Source organism: Trachurus trachurus (assembly GCF_905171665.1).
Source record: "Trachurus trachurus genome assembly, chromosome: 8".
Taxonomy (NCBI): domain Eukaryota; kingdom Metazoa; phylum Chordata; class Actinopteri; order Carangiformes; family Carangidae; genus Trachurus; species Trachurus trachurus.
The window spans coordinates 15,584,004-15,611,974 of NC_139905.1; the positions used below are offsets into that span (position 1 = coordinate 15,584,004).

At 43.7% G+C, this 27,971-nt stretch overlaps 1 protein-coding gene across 1 annotated transcript; it reads right to left on the reverse strand.

The window, feature by feature from the left end:
- Positions 1-237: 237 nt before the first annotated feature.
- On the reverse strand, positions 238-27,872 carry LOC310989378 (ubiquitin carboxyl-terminal hydrolase 22). The gene is made up of 13 exons (XM_083976414.1): positions 27,414-27,872; positions 14,160-14,292; positions 10,904-11,017; positions 10,696-10,797; positions 9,415-9,581; positions 7,685-7,844; positions 6,965-7,070; positions 5,602-5,760; positions 4,408-4,534; positions 3,485-3,576; positions 2,932-2,994; positions 2,309-2,458; positions 238-2,228 (listed from the first exon to the last, which is right to left on the reverse strand). Exons 1-13 carry the CDS (start codon positions 27,531-27,533, stop codon positions 2,186-2,188), a joined length of 1,536 nt encoding a protein of 511 aa, XP_083832540.1. The 5' UTR covers positions 27,534-27,872; the 3' UTR covers positions 238-2,185.
- Between the last annotated feature and the right edge of the window lie 99 nt (positions 27,873-27,971).

Below are 27,971 nucleotides of genomic sequence, written 5' to 3' on the forward strand. Positions count from 1 at the left end.
GCAGCAGTAACACAGCGACTGCACAACAGACATCTTCAAATGCCACTCATGGAGCTGGTATGGCTCAGATACACAACAGGACTTCATGTCTGGGAAGTACACCGTCCCAATGAAGGGAGGGGTAAATGGAGACAAAAAGAAAAAAGCACATACACATTCCAGTTTTGTTCTGAGTTTAATCACTGAAACGGATAATGAAGCTCTCCTCTTCCTTTTCGTTTCAGCTGCGTCCCTGAATGTCCTTGGGTGGCCTTAGCTGCTCCATGATACATCAAAACCATAGTGCGACCATTTTCACAAGTCTTTGATTTTACTGTTCAGAAACCCACTGTTGTCCTCTAGCTGAGGTTCTGCAGCAGACCAAAGGATATGCATGTTTGTTTCCAATTACAGAGCAGCTAAACAACCAGGGGTTGTGGCTTCTTTTCTTTTTTTTTAATGTGGCGTTACTTTGTGATAGGTTAGGGCCCTCATCTTATACATGAGTGAATATTTTTATTCTGTATTCTTTTTAAAATACATACACAATCAGTGATATTCAAACAAAACATACCACAACACCCTGATGTGTATGTGCATTATCTAAAGTCTGACTTAACAGGATACTGATTGAATAGAGCACTGGGTTTACTGCACTGCAGAGGCAAGACACCACGAACCACACCGGTCTACACCAGCCACACAGTTGCCATGGAGAAGATTTACACAGATGGATTCAGAGCCAGGCTGTGGCTGCACAGTGCCCATATGCGTGCAATGTGTTTTACCCTCTATATATCTCAAATGATCGCATTCCCCATCCCCAAAATACAGAACAAGAGTTTGATGGGCAGCAGGCCTTGAGGCATTACCGAGGGCAATTCTTCACATTTTATAAGATCATGAGCCCAGTCGCATGCAGTGTTGTTAAATGGGCTTTTTTTTTCTTCTTTTTTTTTTTGCACAGAGCATTCAAGGTGTTTAATGAGGAGAGACCACAGCATTCTCACATAATGGAGGACCTCATCTGGAGTTCATGTGTTGTATGTTATGTCTTCTCTTCAGAATGCCATACCAAACCCAAAGCTCACATTCAACATACAATTCATAAACAGCAAAGGTGAGCCAATTTAATCACCACCATCATTATACCAACAATTCCACAAGAATGAAAGTATAATACGTCCAAAAAACATTTCCAGTACCAGGACAGCGAGGGACATATGACTGTACTGAAAGTAAAAAAAAAAAAAGACACTGAAAAGAACAGTAAACAAAAACTCAAATTTCAATGAGTTGCTAAAAAAAATAGATATTCCCTGCCCTCAACCAGACTTAAAAATAAAACAATCAACACAGTAAATAATGGAACATGAGCACACTCAGGTCCAAATCTGTTTAGTTTCCATGGCAGCGCTTCCCCAGCAACTGGCAAAGGCAGCGTCTCTAAGCTCTCCCATGTTTTCTTTGCTCTTAAAAATAGATGTATACTAGATTCATACAGTATTTCATAACTAAATTCACAAATGATAAGAATCATAACCATACCTTTAAAAATGTTCTTGCAAAGTTCATAATACGTTGATTTTATTTTGTTTTTTTATTTTGTTTTTTTGATGTTTTTTTTCTTTCTTCTTTTTTTTCTTGCGTTCAGTCCCAAGTGCATATGACAACAACATGTCTTCCATCATGACTAAGTTAAATGCTTGGTCAGTTGAAACGAGAGCACCATGGGAGAGAGGTGGAGTAGGTGTGTGGGGGTGGGTGGGTGGGTTGGTTATAGGGGTTCAGAATACTGTAAGAAAAATCCAGATGTGCCCAATCAACATGACAGTCGGTCACGCTCAGACTGCCCCTGCAGCAGGAAGGGAAAGGAGGGGAAGAGAGTGAGGGGTGTGGGGGCCTCTTCCTTCTGCCTAAGCCTGGAACTGACGATGCCCGACTCTTCCTCCTTCTCTCCTCTTCATTCAGTTTTGTCAAGTAGATGCCAAGAAGTAGCTCAGTGCTTGTTTTTTTTTTTTCTTTTGAAAGGTTGCATGATTTCACACGTCTTTTTTTTTCTTTATTTATGTCCTCCAGAGCTGGAGGAGCAGACTGGTAGTCAAAGAGTTTCAGGTAGGTTTGTGTGTTTGTGTTTCATCCTGTCTCCAGTCCCTTGGCTCTCTCATTAGAAGCAGTGGTTCTTCGTGGTCAGTGGTCACAAAGACTACTCGTACTCGAGGAACTGTTTATGATAGAATAAGAGATACCTGCAGGACAAGAAAAATGCAGTTTAAGTTTCGTACTGTAAAAACCTGCAGTGTTGTTTATGGCTTGACTCTATGCTTACCCTTCACTATCGAGTACATCCTTAATGCTGGCCTTGGTGATTATGGCATCATCACATTTGAACCACTGGTCTTTGTGCTGGCGGATGAAGCTGGTGTAGTGGCCACTCTCTAATGTGCCTTGGTGGTTGACCACTGCAAACAAGGAATACCTGGGGGGAAAAAAAGGAAAAATAAAGAGCCCTGATGAGCTATGTTGATATCCTTGATGTTGGTTTTTTTTTTTATCTTTACTTTCATTTTGACACATATATCTCACAAAGCCCATCGTAGTTCCCTGCTTTTATTTGCATGAAACCCTAAACAGTTGCTCTTTTCAGGATGCCTTGTATTCTGCCTCCTGTCTTTATCACAAGCAACCTGTCACTGGTATTAAGACAGTAAATTCCTGGCAAATGTCCTGGAAAATGAAAGCTATTGTAACAGCCATGGATGAGGAAAACTAAGCAGCTTTTAATAGGCTTCAAACTGATTTAATTTGGGGAAGTCACAGCCGGATGCCTCGGGTCATTAGCATGTGCTGCTGTGCAAGAGTAGAAATCCTGTGATGACAGTGCTGCAGTAAGAAAGTGACAGAATGTTAATAAATCACTTTCCTGTAGTACACATTTCCCAAGGTACTCACTTATTGTCGTTGTTTAATACATCGACCGTCTGTTGATACTGCCCGTTCATTCTGCTCTCTTTACTGCAGGTGACAGAAAAGAGGAAAAGACAAAGACACTTTAAATGCATGTGTGTGTGTGTAAACATGCTACACTGGCACATGCATCCACTAGGTGGCAGAGTTATCCTATCTATGAAAGCAGATCTCTTCCTGCCAGCACCACTAATGATCTTTCTGTCTCTGAAAACAAGTGAATGGATGCTACAGCCAGGGGTGGGGCAAGACTGCTGCTGCATGCTCTACTGACACTAATATATATTTATAGGGAGCATTCAATAACACTGTGTTGACATACATGCAAATGGGCACAACCACTGCAATTATACTCTATGTATATAGCATAAGAGCGTTTATGAACGCAAGCAAATTGTAGAGGTACTGTTAGATACAATTGTGATTTCTGAACTGGTGGTGACACTGGTATGAATACATTTAGTATATGGGAAGATAAGCTGAGGAGCTATTTGAGAGGGGGGAAAAGAAAACAATATGACTTCCAAGGGAGTCTTACCTGGATGCCATGAAAGGCGTCATGTCCAACTCTAGAGGGAAGGAAACGTATGTAGTGATCTTCCTCCGCAATTTAGCAGAGTGCTCAAACCGCTGGAGATGGACAGAGACAGAGGAGAGGAGAGGAGAGGAAGGGAGAGGAGAAGAGAGGAGAGGGGGGAAGGGGCAGCGAAATGGGAAGGAGAAGGGGGGGTGGGGGAGGGGAGAAGAAACATATTTAGAAATAACAGGAATCAGCATTACAACATACAAAATCCAACACATCTAGGTAAAAGATGGAAATGCATGTTTTCCACTCTGGCTGTCACACATTTACGCCTTTGTAACAAGACAATAAAAGGCTTGGATTGATTTAGGACTATCCTCTTGCAGGCTGCTCCTATGAATATCATAAATACATTATAGGCCTCCAATACTGTATGATAAATAAAACATGGACAGTGGCGGACTGTACAAGTCATTAAAATCATAGGTGTCCTGGGACACTGTGTGAAAGGACTACACAGTGGGAGGTAATGCACCAACAACTGAATCATATTATGAACACACCTACGCACAAGCAATGTACCAGACAGCTAAGTCACTGCAAAATCTGAACTTTGCCTCCATCAGATGGAAGGCTGCATACACACAGGGCAAAATGTATTTGCATATTGCATTTGTACATAAGGATGCAACATTACATCAGCATGAAATAGAATAACTGTGAGAAATTAGGAAAGTATCTTGGAGGATAACATAAGACAAAAAAGAAAAAACACACCCTATTTAAAAGACGCTGCTATATCTGCTGAAGTGATGACTGACAAAATTAGATGTGCGAGGGATAAAAGCTTAGTGTGCCCTTAAATAACCAGATTGTCAGATGGTGGCAGACAATGTAACAAGTGATAATTGGCAGCACGTTGTCGATGGCTGACTCACTTTGAGATGGAAACATGCTACAATGGGGAGCTTCTTCATTGTCAGCTGTTTGGTGGATTCCTGGTAACTATGGCAACCGCCACACTTGATTTTGGCACTGCTTCCTAGATGCTCGGGCCGCGTAAACCTGCGGAGAGAGGATTGGAATGAAAAAGAGGAGAGGATGTGTAAGAGCAGAGAACATGTGGGTAAAAGAAAGAAGAGAGGAAGTGAAAACTGGGAGAAAGAGGAAGAACGCCGTTTTGATTTCTGTGTTTTGTTATGGGTTTTTTTATGTCGCACATGTCCTTTAAATTTGCACCCAAACACAACTGTCTAGTTATAGAGCTCTGGCCCGTAATTGGGATACATCTGAGGGTCTTAACATCAAGCCTTCCTGGTTAGTTTTGGTGCAGCTACTCTTTATGTCGGTGCATCCAGCCCAGAGCTCTGCTGGTGATGCCAACGCCTCTATCACCACGGCAACAGCACCAACCAGTCCTGTACCTTTAAGAGACTTGCTGCAGCAACTAGGGGTGTGTGAGGAGCTGCAGTAAAAAAAAAATAAAAAAAAAGTCAGAAGGAAAGGAGGCGAGAGTGAGTGGTGGTGGGGGGTGGAGGGGGCATGAGACGAATGCGAGAGGTAGAGAGGGCACGGGGGAAAAGGAATTAGGTGGAGATGGGAGGGAATGAAATAAGATAAGGAGAGGAGGAAAAGAAATTACAAGAAAGAAGAGGTAGTGAAGGAGGTACGTGGGGTCACACCTGCTCTGCCGATGCGGTGATGGGAGAAGATGAGATCCTGAGATAACAGGGTTGTTGTGCATGAGCAGGCGCCATGTGACCCGATGTACAAGTGAAGGGATGAATGAAATTTATTTGACTACAAGTGGAGATATTCGATACACATGAATTTAAAGAGGCAGGGGAGGGGATGTGGGAAAATAAGCCTGCTGAGGTAAATTGGATAGAAAGTGGAAATACTGCTTTTTATATTTATTCATGAAATATATTCATGTTTTTCCTTTCAGAATGATGAAAATGATTCCTAATTGATTTCTGTGTTATTGTACTTTAGCACAACCATGTTGATTTAATGGTTTTACATTTTCCAAAAAATGGGGATGATGAAGGGGAACACTCTTTTGTTCATTTAGATAAAGGCAGGGAAAAAAAAGGCAACCGTACTGGTGTCAACTGAGAGTAAAGGTGTACCTGCGTAGGCAGTCTGTGAGCGTAGTGGACCCTGACAGGTGGCTTTCTCCATTGACTGTGCTGCCATCCCCTCCTGGGCTGAGGGGCCAGAAAGGCGTGGATGAGCCAGGCAGGTCCAGACTGATGTCCCAGAATGGATCTATCGTTGTGGAAACACCACTGGAGAATAGAAGGCAAAACAGAAGGGAACCCAATTATTACATTTAATAAATGGTGTGTGCTTGTGTGTAGATTTGTGTGTCACCAAGTGCAGGCCATGATGAAAGGATGATGACACAGATGGCAACACACGTGCCTGAATTCGCACAGCCTCTCCAGATTCTGATCATGTTTTTGTTTAAGCCGGCTGGTAGATTGAGTGTGTGCATGTGCATAATATCCACGCTGTTCTGCCGGGCCCATTTGCAATTCAATGAAGTGTTACATCAAAGTAAATTGGCTTTACATAAGGAATTTGTATTATTGGAGTCCGATGACTGTGATGGACTGCAGCCTGGGGAAAATGGAGGCTTCCCGTGTAGAATGCACGCAATACACATAAATATATATGTATACGCAGAGGGAATGGGGCTGTCGCACATTATTACTGTTAATCAGATGAGTCATGGTGCTGAAGTACCCAGTAGTACCAGCAGGTGGCTGTTACGGCAAGTGATCATGCATTTGTGATGGTGAGAGAGCAGCCCTGCAGCAATATAGCACCGTTAAGGTCCCATTAATGTTTTTTTGCCATAGGGGATGCATTTCATGTTGCTTCTTGAAGACCTTACCCATTAGTAATAGGTAGCAAACATGGTATTGTGTAATGATTGTGATGGGATTAAATTTATGGCAGAATGATACAAAAGATACCATCGCTAGGTCCACATCATCAGTCTGTCAGTTTTCTCACTGTGGAGGCAAGAAACGTTGCACTGGGCTGGGCAAGGTGCTTTGCAGTTCAGTGCAGCGTGCTAGTGCTAATGTGACAGGACAGCTCTAGGGGGCAGGCAGGCAACGCCTGGGTTCGCTGCTGTCTAGACAGCCCCTCTTACAGCAGCTCCGCAGGGACCGGGCCTTTAAATAAGAGCAGTGGAGACCAGCGGTTCACTCACTCTGGGACCACGGGTGAAGTCCGCATTGATCAATCCAGTGGTGAGAGGTGACTAGAGCATCAGAGGATGGATGAATGGATGGATTTTGGATGAGTGAGTAAATGTAGAAGAGGAGGAGGAGTGGGGTAGGGGATGTGATGGTCGAATTAAGATCAAAGGACAGCAAACATCTCGGGTGGAACCATCTTTCGGTTGATTTTCCTTTGCTTCTTTGATAAATAATAGTAAAAGTCTCAGTACACAGCAAACTATAGTGACATCCAACTTACTGGCAAACTTGACAGGTAACATCTGATTGCAGGCCACCAGTGAAGATTTGGTCAATGATGCAGTTACAGTGGTTTGGATTGTTGGCCTTCTTCCCATTGTCATCTCCTGTGGATCACGGACAGCAACAAAAATATGAACAGGCGAGTACACAGAGACAGCCCTAACTAGTTTCTAGCACCTCTAAAGGACTCTGTCTGGCCCCTCTTTCTCACTTAACCGTTCCCCTGTAGCGGAGCTTCTCTGCACCCTGCACTCCACTTAACAACCCTGTATAGCCAATCAGAGCAAACCTTACTGGAGGGCGTGTGTGGATGAGTCAGCCTGTCATTGCACTACAGCATTGAAATCACGCTCACACACTGCTTATATGCTCACTGTCCCCTTGGTGCACTCCACTGTCAGACTCCTTCACTACGTTTCCAGAGAAGCAGTGAGACACCGTGCTCGGTGGGTAGATCTAAGGTACAACTCCACATCTGGCATCAGAGACAGTAGGTGGTACACTCCCAGACACACTCCACTCAATCTCTCAACTGACTCTCTGCCTTTTTTTATGCGATTCCTATTCAGAGTGGTACAAGGTGTAATCTCAGCCTGAGTGACAATATTCAAGAATTCACACACCGAAAAAGTACATGCTTCCAAAGACGACTGATGAAATTATATAAATGATTAGGATATCAAATGTGATTGGTTACAGAGAATTAAGTGAATCTTACTGATGGTGTCCCCTTTGCAGTGCCTGTGTAGTACGTCCAGCGCTGCGATGAGGAACTCGTGGGCGTCTTGCTGCTCGTAGCCTGCGAGGTGACGTGCGTGAGTCCACACCAGGTGCAGCAGCCGGAAGGGAATGTGGGGCGAACGATGGCCCGAGTAGAACTGAGAGCACCGTGGAGAGAACAGAGAGGCGGTAGGGGGGCGAAGACGAGAGGTGGTTAGTCCTAGATTTTCCATGTTGTTACTGGGTGCATTATATTGTATCACCTCTTTTTCCAATATTACCGACACATTGCATCATCTATAATTCATCGCTGAGCCTGAACACAGAAGTTCGAGGTGTTTATGTGACTCTTAACTGCTGATTTCTCTAGGCCGCGTCGCATAGGAATGACTTTCATCGCATCACCTAACAGCTCCAGCTCTAATGACAGCACATCCTCCGAGAGAGAGAGAGAGAGGGGATGTGAGGTGCAAAAAGATCCATGTGTAAAGCGCTGCAGAGAACTTTGTGCTGCCATGGGAATCAATGTGAGTGACAAGCCAGGTCAGGGTCATGGAATGTGGGTAAGAAAAGTAAGAGAGTTGAGCGGAGTGCGGGAGTTGGCGCAGTGCAAACGCTACAATGAAGATCCAACCGGAGCTCATTAATGCCGGAGAGGGCTCTCATTTTCCAACACGTAGCTGTCGCTGCACACCTCCACTTTATTCTCCACAGTTCCCTCTGAAGTCTGATTGAGCTGTGAGTGGGGAAAACATGCCACGCTGACGTCTCTTTTGAATCTTACAGACTCTGCTGCTTTTCTGCAGTTTGAAGGTGGTTGACAATCGAAAATGCACTACAAGATGAGGAGGAAACGGGGGAGGGGGAGGGAGGGAGAGAGAGAGGGAAGAGGGGATTCGAGCGGGGGATCAAAGCAGGCCGTGCCGCTCACCTTCAAAACTAAAAAAGCTGTGTGCGTGTGTGTCTGCAGTCGGAACAGAGCTTTTGATGACAATGAGTTGGAAAGAGGCAATGAAAATGAAAAAGTTGGGGGACAAGGTGAGGTGGAAAGTGTCCTGAATTTTCTGTCACAGGCACCGTTTATTACTCAATGACTCCCTCTCTCCGCAGCGACGGTGAATGGCTCTGTCTGTGTCTGTTTGTGTGTGTGTGTGTGTGTGTCGTTTGTTGGAGTGGGTGGGGGTTGGAGGGTGGCTCAACTCATCATAGAACCACTTACCATCTGTAGGCCCGTATATATATTGGGAAGTGAGAGGGTGTAAGAAAACAGCGAGGCAGTGTGGGAGCAGACCAGGCAGCCGTTACATAACATCCAGGGCCGATGAGTTTCTTAGATGTAAAATGCCAAACTTTTGTGTCAAAGAGGTGAGATTAAAAGGCTATAAATGGCTGCACAACATAACTCACACTCACTGATCAGGTTCAATAAAAAAGGTGCAATTACTGCATTCTGCTCATTCATTTTCTATGTGGCTCTGTACATTCCTTTCAGGCAGGATTTTTCCCTCCTCTCTGCCTCCCTCTTTGGACATGATAAGAGAGCGCAACAGTGACTCAGCCTTCTGCAGTCGGTTACAGTGAGAGAACATTCTGTATTATATAGCTGTTAAAAAAAAACAACTCTCAAATTACAGCTCAGCTTTGACCTAAATTATATGCTTTTCTTTGTCTTTGAAGAAGATTAAAGAAATCTATATGACAAGTTCACACAGGCAAACTGCATCATACCTCCTGAAAGAGCTGCGACATCTCACACACCAGACAGGAGTTTGATTGCATCTCGCACTTGTGTCTGTCGGAGAGGAAGAAGTCTCGCAGCAGTGGCGTGTGTGTTAGGGCCTGAACAATACAGTTCATGAAACACGTGTTGCCCAGGTTTATTAACCCTCGTAAACCTGCAGGACAAGAAGAGAGGAAGTGAGGAATGAGAACAACATGGCAAAGATTAAACCTGACAGCGCTTCTGATTCATACTGCTGTCAGTGGAGGCGATCTGAATCACCACCAAAGAATCTGAGTTCTGAGTGTTGGCCGTAGTCAGCTTGCTTATCACAAACAAAAAAGAAAAATCCTTTATCAGTTGCCAACAGAATTAACACATAATTAAAATAGACAATCAATCAGCATTTGTGTGATCAGTTGACCAGTAAAGTCTTTTATCAAGCAAAAATGCCAAATGTTGCCCAGTTACTCAACCTGGGTCACAAAATAACAATTGGCAGCTTAAACGCTGAGGATAATAATTGCTGCAGCTTTATATGGAATCACACATGGGCGATTGTTAAGACATAAAAGCCACTGGTGCTTTCAAATATTCTTTTTTTGTGTGGCTGGAAAGTTAACAATATGGTGTTGGGTTGGATCTGCCAGCAAAACCATGTGTATCCTGGAGCAGACCCCAAAGCTGTGAATGGATTCATTTAGAGTGAGAAAGTAAAGCTACGGCCCTTCCAATGGTGGCCAGTAGAACAGGTGAGACACAGTGAGGACTTGGGTCGAATCCAACTGAGCTAGGTTTGGTTTGGGAAGAGAGGACTCAGTGAGAGCTTAAACACTTCAGAGTGGTTCTCGGTCTACTGCCCAATCAGTGCTACCAACTGAGCCATTTGAAGATATTAAAAAAAAAAAAGGGGGTGAGGGATGGCGGGAGACAGTGGGCAGAGGGGAGGGTGACATCAGCAAAAAAAATGCATGAACCAAATCCGAGACATAAAAGGAGATAACTGGGGAGAAATCAAAGCAACAGACGACTGAGAAAATACAACAAGAGAGTCGACAAGCTCTGTGGAGACGCACAGACAAATTCAGGACCCGCTGTGGTGTGCATCTATCAGAGAGGGAACACTGTGTTCTACCCGCCCAGTGCACTGCCTGTGGGACTGCCTGGTCCTGGGTATCGCACTTCAATGCATGAGCGATCCCCAGTGCACAAGTCGCACACATGTTTATGACACACAAATAAACTGGGGATGGAAGTGTAGTGATTAAGACACGTGGTCTGATGCCCACCTATGGTACAGTTCGTAGTGATTTTCCTCCGCTTTGGATTATGTCGTAATAACTCTAGCTCCCTCTTGGTCGGTTCCCACGTCGTGTATTTCTCTCCTATGCCTGTGGATACAATCACAGACAAATACCATGTTGGGCACTGAGACATTAGATTGGCCTTATTTCAAAAGCTGCATTAAGTTCTCTGACAGAAAACAAAAGGTTATACCTTGCAATTTCCAGGCTTTCCTCTGCTCCTCTTTGGCAATCTGCTCCATGTCTTTGTCGTATATGTAGTCTTGACACACAAAACAATATATTCCACCGTATAATAAGTCTATCGCTGGGAGCAGGAAGGATGGGAAAGAGAGGGAGAAAGATTGCACCATAATTACAAATAGATTTTTGGTTTCCAGCACAGTCACACACAGTGGGTTTTATATTTGACTGTCCAAACTAGCTGGAGCAGTATGGATGCGGTCAAGTGGCCGCCACGCTTTTTTCCACCTGCATTTTTCACTCTCAACAGTATGTTTATATCTGATCCCTTTGTGCTGAGCACCCAGATGTGAGGGGAGCAGTGATGGAATAGGTGTATCTGTCTCCCACCCCCACCTGTGCTTTCAACTAACACACCACCCCTCTTCCATTCTCCAACTCCACGGCAACAATACTTCAGCTCTGTTGCCGTGACAACCTATTTTTAGCTTAACCGGACATTTTTCTGTTTTTGGTTCTACCCACACTGACAAAGTGAGCGAAGACATCATGTAGAAAATCTGACTGGTGTATGTTACCCTGTTGTCACAGTGCTATTTGTCTGTCTGTCTGTGTCTCTGTGTGCGTGTGTGTGTGTGTCCGTGCGTGTGTGCGTGCACAGTCTAGGGAAAAATATTGGGAGCCTCTGAATCATTCAGATTATGTTCAGAAATGAATGCAAATGAACTGATTTCTAATTTTTTTTAAACGTATAACGAGGATTTTAATAAAATGGTTACTGAACAAAAAAAAAACAGCAACTTGCAAAATGGGGAAATAACACAATCACAAAATGTACCATGGACACTTATTACTGATCACCTTCAGTGTTATTTGTTTGCAACAATGACAACATCTAAAAGCTCTTTCTTTCTTTTCTATATCGCAGTACAACTCCTCCAAAGGTTCTCAGTGGGATTTAGGTCAGAGCTCATTGCTGGTCAAGTTTTCTTTTCTTTTTCAGCCATTCATTTGTGCTGCTGTGCGTGCCGTGCACTTAAGGTCATTGTCCTACTGAAAGACCCTAGACTTTCGCCTCAAACCAAGTTTGTGAAATTAGGTAATACATTTTGGCCTGAAAATGCCTTTGTTGTCGTCCTATTCCTATTCTTGGCTTCATGTTGTCACCAATAAAAAAAACTGTTCACAAATCTGCTCACAGAACATTACCCCAGAAGCACTGTGGCTTATAGCAAAGTTTTTGCACTCTTGCCATTTTTTCTTTTGATAATGCTGTTGTTTTTTTTCTATTTAGGATACCACTTCAGCTCTGAACTGAGACGGCTATAGCCAAGGAGGCAGAGCGGGTCGAAGGTGGTTTGATCCCCAGGCTTCTCGGGTCTGCGTACGCAAATGTCCTTGAGCATAACACTAAACCTAAAACTGTCCCATTCTAAAATCGGTGTGTGTGTGTATGTGTGATAGAAAAGTGCTGCATGAATGGTACCTGGACTGCACCTATATACAGGTAATACTCAGAAAATTAGAATATCGTGAAAACGTTCATTCATTTAAGTAATTCAACTTAAAAGGTGAAATGAATATATTATTTAGACTCATAACAGGCATTGCAAGATATTTCAAGCTTTTATTTGTTAGAATTTTGATTATTATGGCTTACAGCTTATGAAAACCCCAAAATCAGAATCTCAAAAAATTTGAATATCGTGAAAAAGTTCAATGTTGTAGCTCAAATTGTCAGCCAATTCATCCAAAACACCTGCAAAGGGTTCCTGAGCCTTTAAAAGCTCTCTGTCTGGTTCAGTACAGTTCGCAATCATGGGGAAGTGAATGACCTTTTTCCATGATATTCTAATTTTCTGAGTATTACCTGTAGTGCCACATTCTCATCCATTCACCATTTCTTGGCCTTTGCCACTAAGTGTTCAGCATGTGGTTACAATCATCCATTGGTTAATTCAGGTCGCATGGCCGCTGAAAATTAAGCAGATCTTATTTGTTTTTCTATTTTTGTTTGAAGAACCAATTTAAATTCAACAAACAGGTGCTAATAATTGTGTCCTCTGAATATTCTGATAAAATTGGTTCATTTGCATTCATTTCTGAAAATTGTTCTGAATAATGTCCTTAATTCTGCCCGGGACTGTGTGTTTGTGCGAGGCAAATCAATTACCCTGAAATAAAATGATCATCTTTTCATGTAATCATCGCTTTTACGGGTAAAGTACGACCAATTTAGGTAACTCTGCAATGAATAGGATGCTACTTTGTGAACAACAGCAACCTGTTAAAGAGAAAAATGAGGGTGACATCCAGAATGAAAAGAAAGATACAGTATGACTATGGCACACGACATTGGTGGGAATTCATGAATCTTGCTCACTTGAGTGAAGGACGACCCGTAGAGTAGGAGGACAAACGTTTGGAAGGAAAAAGGAGAAGATGTGAAAGGGATTCATAGAATGAGAGAGTGAAGTAGCTAGAAAAAAAAAGAACAGGAAGAAAATAGAAAAGGAGGCCTCTGGAGTGAGGTTGTTAAGAAAAAAAGGTGGAGAAAAAAAGAGGCTGAGAAGGGAGCTCTCTATCTGGCTGTCTAGCAGACAGGGGAGTTTGGATTAATTTGATTAGAGGTGGAGAAGAACAGAGTGCCAATGTCAGAGAGGCTCCTGTGGAACACTTAAAGCTAATTAACACTGTAGCCGTGCGCTTGGGGTATGTGCATGTAACCAAACTGTTGAAACACATTACATCACTTAAAGCCATTCAGACAAGTACCAAGCCACCCCGTTTCCTTGCATGTCCCATGTCAAGGTCATATCAAAACCATGCTAATTAGCACCATTGTCTTATTTTTACTTAATTGGCATGCGTGTTTGAGGCTGGGCTCTCTGGTAGCTGTGGATTAGTAGTGTCTGCCCCTCCCCTTGCTGCAGCATAAAGGCGAATGTTGTAGCTTAAACCCATGACATTTGACTGGCTAAGGAGCTCCCACCAGAATGGTAATGTGCTGCGGTTAGTGTGAGGTTCAGCTCCCTGTCTGCTCAGAGGAGGAAGTTGCCCCAAGTAATGCTGTAATCCTTCACTGATAATGGCTGATGCTGCAGTGGACCACAGGGGTGCATGTGAATGGGAAGAATGACGTGATGCGACTGAGCCTTGGACATGATGCAGGACAATAAACTCATAGCTCTGTTGGGGGGGAAAAACAATCTTCTTTTGCACGATAAAGCACTCGCTTAATTTTAACAAGCAGGCGCGTGACTTACCTAGATTGTGTCTCTTGTTTTTCGCGTGCTCGTGGATGTGTTTCTTCGTAAAACAGCCGAAAAAGACGCAGTAGAGACAGGAGTGGAGTCGGTTCAGGTGTGCGCCACACATGTGACAGATACACGACTTGGCCTGGAGAGAAAGACACAAGGAAGGACAGGGGATTGGGTTGGAGGGAGAGAGAAGAGGAGGGTATTGGTGAGCAAAATCCTCTGCAGCAGGACAGAGCCCAGAGCTGTAATGTAGAGTGGCACAGGCTGACAGAGTGGAAGTCCCTGCCAGCTGAGTTAGATTTGTATCTTCCAGTCAGTCACACAAAACACTTTGGAGGATACGGTACTTGAATAGATCTGATATGAAGACAGACTAAAGACTTCTGGGCCTGTTGACAAATCCAATGCAGCTGAATAACAACATATTTCCACACTGAGTCTTCCGCTCTCTAACACATGCAGGGCATGATGGGATTTAATGCTTGGCGGGCAACGCCGAAGACGGAGAGCAGGATCTGTCTGAGGCGCGCGCCAGCAGCAGCTGGAGTGTGCGTGCGATTGGTTTGACAAGAGAACTCAGGGGTGACCGGAGAAATTGTGTTTTAGGATGCCTGACATCTTCAGCAAATCTGCAAAAAAAAAATAAAAAAATCCCACAGGAGCACAGGTCCACACCTTATGCAGAGCAAAAACTTTACAACTGTGGATAAGGGTAGTAGCCCTGAGAACGGTTCATTGTGCATGAGTGCCACTGCCCAAGGTATTAAGACAAGGGAGGGAAAATACAAGTGTGGGCATGGTGTGCAGTGTCAAAGGTTCTGGGAAGACAACAGATAGGGATGAGTCCTGAATTTGGTACTTTTATTGGTGTCGACCGAATTCCCACAGTAATCCCAGAGTATTGATTCATGTAAAATCGAACAGTACCACATTTCAGTACCTGAACGCACCCTGAGACATAGTGTCTGGCTGATGCACAATGCATTGTCCCTCCTTGCCCCGCTCTCTATCTCACAAACACGTTGACAAAGGAGCTGTCTTAATGACCTATTCGACTGGATTCGCTGGTTCGGGCCGAAAATGATTCGGGTCCAGTTGGGCCTTCATCTTCCTCTTTTTTTGGCCGGGTTCGGGCAGGGAATTAATGATAGAGAGTCTGGCTGCGTCGTTTCCGGGCTTCAACACTAGAACTCCACTGTCTGAACAGCCCCTCCTCTCCCTGCACTCTGAAGTTTTAAACAGAGATCCCGCTATTGCACTTAAAGAAGACCCCTCATTATGCAGACTTTGCTTGTTCACACCAAACCATAACAATAAATATTCAAAATTCAGAAGTTTTGACACATTTTTCATAAACAAAATAACGGTCCTACACACAAAAAAGTACCGACAACAGTACCATCGCATACGGGCACGCACTCCCCACCCAGGTACCAGGTATCAGTACCGTACCGTTTTAAATGTGAAAGGTACTCATCCCTAGGTACAGATGCTGCATATTAAGGTACACATGATTTTGAGTCTTTATAGCTGTATTATGAAAGCTTTAAGAGGCATCTTCAAGCTTTCAAGTGATTGCACAGGTTTTCATTGTAAAACTATCCAACACTCATTGAACACGGTAACAATGGGTACCACAGGCATACAGGGGACATGTCAGCCTGCTTTTATATGAGAGTACAACAGGAGAGAGTTTCAACAGCTGCTCTGTTGGTGAAAAGAAGAAACAGCTGCGACAAACGGCAGGAACATCTTAAGATGTGATGAGGTAAAAGAAGCGAGACACTTGATTCTACTTGGGTCATTTAAAAAAAAAAAAGCAGTACATCAGTAAATGCAGGTCTCTTTTGGCAGTGAATACACACCTCTTCAGGCAAAGAGGTGTGTAAGATGAGTGAGAGTGCAGCAGAAAGTTGTCAGTGTGCCTGCGCTGAGAGAGAGAGAGAGTGAATAACAGAAGGGATGGAGTGAGAGGAAACAGATCTAATCAAAGCCTTTCAGGGTGCAGACCTGCTGCAATGAGTCGCCCACTCATAGAGAGAAGACAGAAGGAAAGGAGGTGTGACGCAAAGGTGAATCGACGCAAAATGAGAAAATAACTATTGGCGGGAGAGATTTACCAGTTTTCAGTTTCATGTACACTCCCACATAGCTGAAATCACTGGACATGAACTCTGTGGCCCTGCGCTGCATTGTCTGCCTGTTGCCATCTTTTAACAAGCGATACAATAGTATAACCTGACACCATCTGAACAAAATTTAAGCTCACTGTACCAAAGAAAAAAAGAGGCTATACCAGTCAGTTTCACTTCCTTCTCTTTGGATGACACATAACACAGAACAGTCTGTGTAATAGGATGACTACACAGCTAAAACCGAAACTTCATGTGTTGAATGATAAAGCATTGTTGATCACATTTAACCCATGTAGCTATACACTTTTTTTTTTTCAACACGAAGCTTAGAGGCTACCTCAAATACCAACTCAAATCCAAAAAAAAGAAAAAGTTACCATACACAATCATACACTGACCACTTTTACAAGGTGTACCTAGTGCCTTAATTCCTCATGGCGTTGATTCACATGATCCATATAGACCTGATAGCATCAACATTCCTGCAGATTTGTCAGCTGCACATCCAGGATGTGAATCTACTGGATGAGATCTGGTGACTGTGGAGGACGTTTGAGTGAACTGTGGAAGGAGCCATCAGAAGAGGGGTGAACTGTAAACCATTTGCATCCAAATGTATTGTGAAATAAAGCAAGTATGTTCACATTGACATTAATAGCAACATGCAGTGCAGTATAAGAGCCTGGACACTTCTCAGCCTTGCCATCTCTGCCTTATAGTGGAAGACTAACATTGATAAAGTATGATTCAAACATTTGAAAACAGCGACCGAAAGGAGGACAGGTCGCAGGTACTGACAACGACCTCATTTCCATGTTGCGTGACACGGGAGGCACACACGGGAAATGATGTTCATTAATTTTTAAAGTGAACAAAAGAGCAAGAGTTGACAGGCGGACGACAACCGTGGTCACCTGTTGCGGTCATTTCCGGTGAGTGCACACAGAGACAACACTATTCTGTCTAGATCCATGCACTGTGCTATTGCACACGGTGCAATGTTAGTTTATTAAGTTATGTATCTTATTTATTACAGCAGATCACAGAGCAATGCTATTGTTACAACATTTGGTATCTCTTGCAACAACGATAACATTGTAATACTACTGCCTTAAGCCAATTCTTTTAACTTATAATTACTGCTTAGTAGGTTTCATTTCTACAGATGGTTTAATAAACAGATGACAAAGTGTGTACTGCTTAGAATGTGTCTCATTTTCCTCATGTCCTCAAGTGAGACAGATTTTCAACTGAAGACTTGACTGTGCCGGGACCTGAATCTGCAGAGCTAGAGGTGACAGAACGGCGGGAGTGGACCGAAATGATCAGAAATTCTGATCAAGCATGTGAGTGCAAAGCTGAAATAACAGCCACCAGACAGGAGTGAGTCAGTATTCACTTGTTCATTTGCTCACATCGTGGTGCACTTGGGATGAGCGCTGCACGAAACTCCGGGCCTACGTTTTGGCTGAGCATTAGTGGGCGTGGGCTAGATTGTGATGACACTGCAGTAGTGGGGATATTCAGGGTCGCGGACACTAAGCTCTGTTTTTATTCAAATTGGTCTGTTAGCCAGGCAGCTCCGAAAAAGAGAAGGGACAGCGACCGACGCTGGGACGGAGCCTTTTCCTAAAGGGGGAAAATGTTGAGTGATGGAGAGAGGAGAAGAAACAAAGTGTTGACCGACTCTTAAAGCAATATCAAGACTGACATCTACAGCAGGCTCTTTAAACTTTTAAAGGCAGAGCTCGTTTCACTGGTACCCAAAGAGAACAGGGCACAGAGGAGTTGGAAAGGAATAAAGAGTCAAGCAGATTAAATGAAGTAAAATGTATAAAGAGAGTATAAAATAGAGTAGATATTGTGGAAACTAGGGCTGTAGCCAATATCTGAGTACTCGAGTACTCGCTCAGCTTGGGCAACATCCGAGTGCCATTTCACTACTCGGAGAGCCCCACACCCACACACACACTTGTTGGCCGTCGACAAACAAGTATTTGAGTACTACTTGAATTGTGACCCCGAACATTCGGATATGCCACACGTTGTAGCCCTAGTGGAAACACAGCTGAGTACATCTGAAATCCTAAATGCATGTTTTTTAGTTGCCTCTCTAAGCCTGTCCTACCTAAGCAGTGATGCCATTAATCCCCCTCCTCCTTCATTGCACCAGGACTCCAATTCAAAAACAAGAAACCCTGCCAATGCCACGCCTTGCCCTCTTCCTCACCCCCCACCCCCCTCCACCTCCTCCTCCTGCCTTAACACCCCTTGAGCGGGCAGAAAATCTATCTCTGCTCCAGCACCCACAGTTCACAGGCTGTCTATTCCTCAGTGTCAGCACTCTTGCATCTCGGTGCACCCAGGGCTTTTAATGTTCTATTAGATCAGCTATTGATCAGCCGCTGGCTCAGATGACTGGAACAAGTGTCGGACAGGTAGCAAGCTCGCGCTCGTGCTGCGCTAGGCTGCAACTCCCATCTGGGATGCGCTCTTTGAGGCCAGATAGGCTGGGGCTCCGTGTTCAGAGGGGAATGACCCACCAGTGTTACAAAGCTCTTGATTGATGGAGGAACAGATGCAGAGAGGCATTAGCTAGATGAGCGACCCGCAATACATCTTTAGGTGAACATAAGATGGCTTTACATGCTTTGGGGAGCTGCGTGTGCCTGTCAGCTAACCGTGACCCAGGTGGAACAGTAATGAATCCCCCAATCCTGTGGTAGATATAGCTGCAAACATGTTCATCTAAATGCAGCAACAGCCATTTCTTACACCCCGTCTTCTCTTCTCCCCCCTGCATTCTTTCAATCTGACTGCGTTATCCCTCCTTCGGCATTTAGGTTAATGCATTCACATGTTCAAAACGGAGCCAGTGATGTGATGAGCTGCAACCGAGGAGGAGAGAGAATGACGACGATTATGATGTGGACAAAGGTCTGGCTCGATTGAGCACGCTCTTTGCTGCTGCAAAGAACAGACCGGGGAGGGGACGGGAGGGAGGGAGGGGGGGTGGGGGGAGTCAATAAAGAGTAGAGAGTATGGCTATATGAGAGCAGTGACTCACCATGCTGCCTCACACTCATAAGCCTGTGTGCAGGCCTCAACGCATACATACTCATACACCATCAAAACTAACAATGGCTGACATGCGCACTGCAGACTATAAATAAGCATGGAAAGACACATAATCTCTCAACAAGAAGATACTGTACACACATTGACTTTGGTAGACATTGGCCTTGAATGCTCAGACACATACATACATGCATACAATCCTTTCTGATTCTATATTTAATATGAACAAGCTAGGGGAGGCTGGGGAAGGAGACTGATGGTAATGCTCTGGAACCGCGCTGCCTACTGACCCCGTGGGGCTGCAGCCTGTCAGTGCTTTGGCAGGATGATGTCGTTACCCCCACCCCCCTAAACCCACATCCCCGCTATCTCCACATGACAATGCCTAGCATGCGATATGCAGTCCCAATAAATAGCCCTGGAGACACAGTCACACACACAGACACACACAATGTAAATCTCACTATTCTTTTTTCAGAATTCCAGCTCTTTGTAACCCCTGTTGACAATGACATGCTGTGTGGTCTTTTTTTGTGAGAATGTATTCCCAACTCATCCAAATGAATCTGAGTTATGTGTAGTTTGGCCTCATACTGTCACACACTGCTGTAAGGACATTATAGCTCAACCTGAGCCCCGGCCGATGGAGTGTAGCTTCTTGCAAGGAGGGGAGGGTTTGCTCGACTTGTGTAGGTTGCTAGGATAAAGTGGAGTTTGCAGCGCTTGTGATGGAGCTTTATAGGCACCGTGCATGTGTGGATGTGATGAAGGAATCAATTACAAAGAGAGAGGCTGTGCTTGTGTCTTGATTTCCAGAGATCAAAAGATGTAGGGGGAAAAAAAGCAGAGGCAGTGGAGGGGTTTCCACTCACAAAAACACAATAAAAACCCTGGTTTATGTGTTATGGAAAAGAATCATTTCGCCCAAAACCGACTATAGACACATTTCAGGAAAGGACCAGTCAAATACACACGTGCTTGCTTAAGATGTGGGATCGTAGAATGACCATGGCCACAAAAAAAAAATAATGATATTGACAAAAGTGTAGAGCATGAGGACAGATTGTGCAGATAGATGGTCTGTGTTTGTCTGCACAGATGGTAAACAGTCTAGCAAAACAAGCTAAACAAAAGGCTGTGTGATCGTTTGTCAAACCTTAGAGATACCAGATGCCCACAACCACACTGCTCCAACAAAACGCCACACACACAGATGAAGGACTGTGCATGTGAGTGACTGACAACCACAGCAAACGGAGACTCCCCTTGGACTCAGATCTCATCAGATCACATGTTGATTACTTCTCTTTCCCCGTGGCACCAATCAGGCTCCACAAAGCCTAAAACCTTACCCCCAGGAAAACCAGAAAGCAGTTCTTACAGGAGAAGCACACTGGGGCTATTAGTGTGCAGGTCTTTAAAAGTGAGTAAACCTGAGGGATAATTTAACTTATTTACTAACTACTATTATTTCGCCTTTTTTGGCAGGGACAGAGATTCTTTTCCTGGCAATATGCCTTGTATGACTGAGAATTTATGCAAAAAAAAGGGGGGAAAAAAACTTCTTTTTTTGACAAATTTTGCATAGCCTACAAGTAATTTACTGGCAATTTAAAACAGAAAAAGTAATGCTGTGATTTTTGCCAAGGTCATACAAGAATATTCCTTAACATGCAGAGAATATAATTAGCAGCTCTTGCAATTTGAATTTTACTCCGAACCATACTGTAATTTAAAAAATATTTTAACTCCTAGGACCTAATGTCTAGTCCCAAAGAAAAGCAGTCACATTGATTCAAGGATTTAACAATAGGGAATAATTGAGTGTCGACACTACAAGAGATTGATTACCTCTTGGTTTTGGGCTTGGTCGGCCCCTAGAGAGTGATTGACAGCTCATTAGCCAGATGGTGGTACGAAGGGAGGGCTGGACAGCAGCCTCATTGGCTGGCTCAGGCCATGACCAGCATGCTTTGTAGCAGTGATGTCTTTCCAGAGGCTTTTGGACGGTCAAATGAGTAACATCTCTGGGTGAAGGGACAGCAGCAAGGAGAAATGGTCAGAGGGAGGGAGGGAGGGAGGAAGGGAGGTAGAGATGGAAGAGGGACTCAAAAGAGAACTTGTCTGAGGAGGAGGGGCTGAGATTAGATGGATGGACGGATGGATGAGCATATTCAAAACACAAAGTCAACCTCATTCTAACTCACACACATTTCAACTGTTACCAGGTCTCAGGTAAACTTACATTTTCATTTTACATACTCTATTAAGTTATATTACCCCCCCCCCCCCCCTACTTCAGAGATGAAACAAATGCCACTTTTTGATTAATACACCAGCCTGGTATTCTTCTCTACGTTACTTCTCTGAAGACAAAGTGTAACACTGTTATGCTGCCAATCAACAGTGTCCTGCAGCAACCCCATGCAAATGCCTGTGCATATACCAAGCTCTCAGTCAATAGCAAAAAAAACGCCTGACCAAATCTTTTCATCTTCTTAAGCATCTCTGATAGGAAAATGCAAAGCAAGGATGGAGTAGTAGTCAGAGTAGTCGGAAACTGGGAGGCGATAGCATGTGAAAGGGACACCACAAGGTGACACACCGAGCCCCAGATTACTCTGTGAGGAGGTTGCAGACCTTGTGCCATTTGTTTAGTCTGAGTCACTGAGCCACTGAGCCACAACTGACTGACAAACCAAAAGCCACATTAGACAAAACCTGGGAGTGACAGAAGGCACACAGACATGGAAGAAATAGGCCTGGATGAGAGCCAAAACATCAACGTCTGACATCACCAAACCTACACAGTGTTGGCTAAGAGGCTGTGATATAGGGAGGGAGGAAAAAGGAGGGGAAATGAGAGGATTAGAGGCTAGGCTATACATTTCACAGGATCTAAGAAGTCAGATGCAAACCTCCATGTAAAGGAAATTATATTTCAGTGTGCTAATTTAACACTACAGTGAACAGTTTATGTAATTTTAAAAAATTGTAACAGCAACAGTATTATAAATATCACAAGATAAACAATGCTAGCAATTTTGTACAAATTTAGTGGCATACTCAAAAGGTAACAAGAATCGGAGGCTGAACTAGGTTCATGAATAGAAAAAAAAGGGAAAGCAAGCAAAAAGGAGGAAGAAGCAGCATGGGAGTGAGAGCAGAAGAGGAACAAGTGAGGCCTATGAAAAGGCTGGAGGAATAGATCCCGATGCTACAAACGTATGCTGATGAGTCAGGGAGCAGGCTTGTGATGTGATGGAGGCTGATCTGACAAAGAGATCTGCTCCCAGCACAGGAATCAGGCACTCTCTGGGATGGGCTGTGCCTCGGTGCTGTGTGTGTATGTGTGTGTGCATGAAGTGGGAGAAAAGGGGTGACAGAAGGAAGTATGTGTCATCCTTGAAAATCTTCCTCCCTCTGACATTCCCAACAATATCTGGCAAACGATTTCTCTCTCATCTTCTCTCATCACAGACAGAGAGTGGGGTTTGAACTTGTGGGAACGAGTGGGGGAGGGGGTTGTGGCTCCTCTGATCATATATGATTTATCAAAACTAGAAGATAAAAAAAAAAATAAAAGTTGAGTTCAGTCAGCCCCTCTAATCACGACCCTTACCCTTTTATTCAAAGTGACAGCAAATTCTTCAAAGCAGTTATGGCTGTGAAATTCTACCAACCCCACCCACCCTGCTTTCATCTCATCCAATTTCCACTCCATCCTGAGATAATAGCTCTGGTTTAACTGAATGGCGGATTTCTTCATGGTAGCAGTGTTTAACTGGACACAGAACCTTCCCTTACAAATGCTAAATCGAGTCCATCCTGCTGGATGAAGCGGCACACAAAATAAATAAGCATGACCTTCATGAATATTTACACCATCCCTCCACCACCACCACAGCCATTCACAAAATATAAATTATGAATATGACTGAAGTCAGGGTCAGAGGAGGAATGAATTCAACTGTTAAAAGCAAATGCAGGTTTCTATCCAAGAGTTGTGCTGACATCCTTCTGTGCAAATCTGCTTTAACAGCAACTGGGGATCTAGTGGAACATGAATCTCAATTAAGAGAGGAAACATCCGAAATCTGTTCAGACAGAAGCAAACTAAGGCTCACGTGTCTTCCTCAAACAACGATTCACTAAACTCAGTAAATATCGCTGCAAAGAAATACTTTGGTTTAGAGAAAGGAGTCAAAGTAAGGATTCGGGAAGCTAGAAGGGGAAGTGGAACAGAACAATAGTTTCTCCTCTGACGTGGCGCTGGTTTTTGTGACATGATACAAACTGGCAGTTTATATGGGTGTAGCCCCTCTGGCCAAGTGGCAAAGCCAATCAGATCCTGCCTGCTAAACTGACAGCCCCCGAGATGCGCTACACCTTGACCAGTACAGAATATAATGAAGCACAGAAGCCCGAAAGGGAAAATAGTACAAGTTATTAGCCTGGATCTAATCCCCATTAACACCAAAGAGAAAAACACTATCACATACTTGTTCATGCTTGCCATCTCCCTTAGCGGGACAATTTTAATACACTGCTCAATTTGCATTTAATTGTTTTCTCTGTAGAGCATTTGTGTCATATACAATTATGGAATGATTTAGAGATAATTAGTGTTTGTGCACAGAAGACACGGCGGAATGTTTACACAAAGACCAGAAGGAAAACAATGACAAATTTAACGAGTTAAACCAACAGTTTATGGTTAACGCTAGTGTGCTTTTCATCAAGGACTAACCTGGCAGAGGGATTACTGTCCTAATATCTGAATAAAAAATAACAAGAGGTCCCAAGCCACACTGGGCTGCATTTTCATCTCTGGTAATTTGTAACTACGGCTTTCATTCAGCTATTTGTTACCCATGTGGGTTTCAGTTTGTGCGTGCGTGCGGAGCAGGTGACAGATTTTCCACCAATGTTGCTTCACAATCGCCTAGGAATTGATTTTAGCTTGAGGTAGGGAGTATGACAGCTTGCAGGGAGGCTGCTGAGGACAGACGACGGCAAAGGAGAGAAAGACACAAGGAAAACAAGAGAAGGTGAAGCAATTCAGCATAAAAGGCAATGGCTAATGAAACCAAGACTGACTATAATGCCTGATGACCGTTTCCATCCCTCGTCACTGAATGACAATGTCTTTCAACTCTCCTCTATGCCCAAGGTGCCTCTTTACTACTGTTTTCCCTGTTTTAGTCTGTTAATGCACGACTGAAAGGCGAATATGCAGTAATCTATTCAAATACCCGTTTCAACATGGCAACAAGGTCGGATGCGGGATTTGTAAGAATTTATTTTCCACAATGTAAAGACACGGGGATGTTATAGAAGTCTTAGCGAGTTAAAAATCACGATTCAGAGCTGAACAAAAACCAAGACTGCCTCACCTCATGAGAATACGCTGCCTGTGTACCACTGGAGCAGCACAACACCTGCTCTGCATGTCAGATTAGTTAGGTGGCAGAGAGGCGGAGTGAGGCACAATACTCACACTCCCATATAGACATCCTGGAGGGCAATTAAGGAGCAGAGAGCCACCGCTGTCTCCTTTCTCTCTGTATCAGCTACCTGGTCCATTATTGTCTGGGTAGAGCACAACCACTAAGCACACACACTGTAACAGATGTTAGACAGCTGTTCCACAACAAAATCATGTGCAAAGCTAAAAGGATGGTTCTCGTAAGCAAAACTACCTCTTTGATGCTTACTGTCAAACAATTGCTGTTTGTCCACAACTGAACTGAGAAACACAATAGCACGATATAGGGCACGATCTCTCAAAGCACAGACTGACAAAAGAAATATGAGCAGCTACATTTCTGACAAAAACAAATATATGGTGAGGTTTGCCCTCACTCTTTTTACTTGCACCGCAGCCAAAATAGAGTTATTATTATTCTAAATGGCACAATTTGATAAAGTGCATTATTACACAGCAGTTTTCCCATGACAGAGACTTAGTCAGGCTTATTTTCAGTTATGTAAGATTACTTTAAGATTCTGAGGCCACAGGTGTATTGCGACACAGTGGCATGTGAGAGGAACTAGGTGGTGCTCATTTCTAAGCCAAAAGAAAAAAAAACTGTGGACTGAAGGGAAACAGAGAATTTAAATACAGGCCAGTATAGAACTATATCTTTTAAACCTTCTCATGACAGTATAATCTAAAGGGTTTTGTAAAATGTGTAATGTCTATGAATGTTTTCTAACCTTGAGGACTAAGTAAAACAGGAGAGAGAAAGGTCTGTGTTCCTCTTAGCAAGGCAGAAACCTAACAGGTGTTTGTCAGAGATGAATCTACAGTGAAAAGTGATGGCTGGTGGTCATGTAAGACAAAAACGGTGCTGCTGACACTGTGAGGCTTCCAAAAAACCAATACAGAAATGGTTCAGCCCAAAAGTATCCAGCAAACCGGGTTCACAACAGCTTAACATGCCCAGGAGGCTGGGCAGAACACTGTGAATCATTATGAAATGAGCATTAGAAAGCACCCCACCAGTCTTATCCGTGACAGATTGACTGTGCTCCTGCTGGTTCTATTACTGCGAGGTAGAGAGTGAGAAAAAAAACACACACGACAAATTAATATTCATTCTTGCTGCAGTGTCACCCACTACACTGTCTGATAACCTTTTCAGACTGTCTCGTTGACTTTTAGATGTTCTCAGGCACATTGTTATTCTGATGTACTTCAGGGAAAAAAAGCATCAAATAAGACAATGTGAGCACCATGCTCAAACCGAAGCATGTCACTACAAGACTATGTAAGCGAAAGGGTCAGTGTCTCTTCTGGACAAGCCATTTGCTTTGACGTGTCCTCAGTGTAGCTGAATTATGTTTTTGGCCCGTCTGTTCACACAGTCCTCCCTCCTACCAGGTAGTCTTACTGGCTGTATCACAGCAGATCCGATGTTGGGGCTGAATTGTTCCGCTACATAGTTTTACATCTAAAATTCAGTCCATTAAATGGAAAGGGACTGAGGCACACAGGGAGGTGAGCAAGAGGAGAGAAAGCAAGCCAGTTCTTGTTCATCTGAACTATCTACAGTCAGTATGTCAGTGAAGATGAGGAGGGAATAAGCATCAACTCACCAGCTCTGTCCATCCTGCATCACTCTGACGCACCTATTTTAGCACAACGACATAAAGATGTATGACATGTATAAGAGAGGCATGGATTTCTTGTGACAACAATCAAATTATTGCTAATCCACAGTGAAAATGAAGCTAGTAGTTTCAGATGTTTGATCCAAAAAAGAACATTATAGTAGAAAAAAAACAATTCAAAACAAGTTTAAGTTGACAATAAGGAAGAGAAATGGTGGGAAAGTGAGAGAGACTGCAACACAATCCAGTGATGACTTCACACTGTAAGAGAGCTATTCGGAGCTGTGTAGGCCGAGCAGGTGTGGGATGAGCTAAAAAGGAAATTGGCAATAAAGTAACGCACTGACTTCTCAGCATCCAAACTCCTGAGTGAATGACCAGCGCAAAAAAAAAAAAAAAAAAACACTGACCTGGGATGCCCAGGAGCGAACCGCTCATCTGTGGACCCAGTGTGTGCGAGAGGAGAGACACAATGGGTCCATTTGGTGAGGTAATGTTAGCCCCATGGCCACAACTCTCCTCAAACCCCAACTTTAGCCATCCAGCTAACTGTACAGCATCTACCAAACAGGGCTCAGCTAGCCTAGCCGATTAGCTGGTGACAAGAATCGCCGAAAAGCTTTTTACTACTGGAGACAAATCAAAGGTTGCAGTTTAAAAAATTGCAATGAAGTTCGCACTTCGCGAAGCAGAGTCTTGGCTAGCTAACTTACCGGTGATAACCTAGCTGGCTAGCCCTGGTACTAGCAACACTACTGCTGCTGCTGCTGCAAGAGTAGTTTCACTAAGAGCGTAGTTTTGTTAAACCCCGTTCAGTGATTGTGCTTCATGTGGGACATCATTTGCACCACAGTCCTGTGTCTGTATGTGCCACATTCAAATTATTTGACTGTTGTTTCTACAGCTAACGTTGCAGTTCCTGTGTTTTTACCTTGCGTCTCCTGGTTTCAGCAGTACCACTCCAAACAAAGCATTGGTATATGACTCGAAGATTTTGTTTCCAATTATCCACCTTATAACCGTTCACATGGGAGCACCCGGCCGGACTCATGACAGACAAAACATTCAGTTTGGGTTTTTAGGTGACAATGAGAAGTCTCCTGGATGATTCACTTAGCTAGCTGGCTAGCACGAACTGTCTGTCCAGAAATGGTTTCCGTTTGGAAATGGGACAATCGATGTAGTATCCAAAATGCTCCTCGGGCATCTGACAAACACGGTCTTTGATTAACTAGCTAGAAAACTGTTCATGTAGTCAGCTAACAGAAATACTACTTCACTAAAATTTCTGTTCCCTTTGCTGTTTTGACAGTTGCCTTTTCCTTTAACGTTAGCTCCACTTCCACTCTCACGATTAGTTAGCTTTCTTTCTCTAGTTAGCCTGCTAACACTCAACTACAGCTTCACAATGCCCGCCCAGCGTACACCGTGATTTGCCAACACAAAGAGATTACGTCACTACGTTGATTTTGGAGCACGTTTGGTGCGC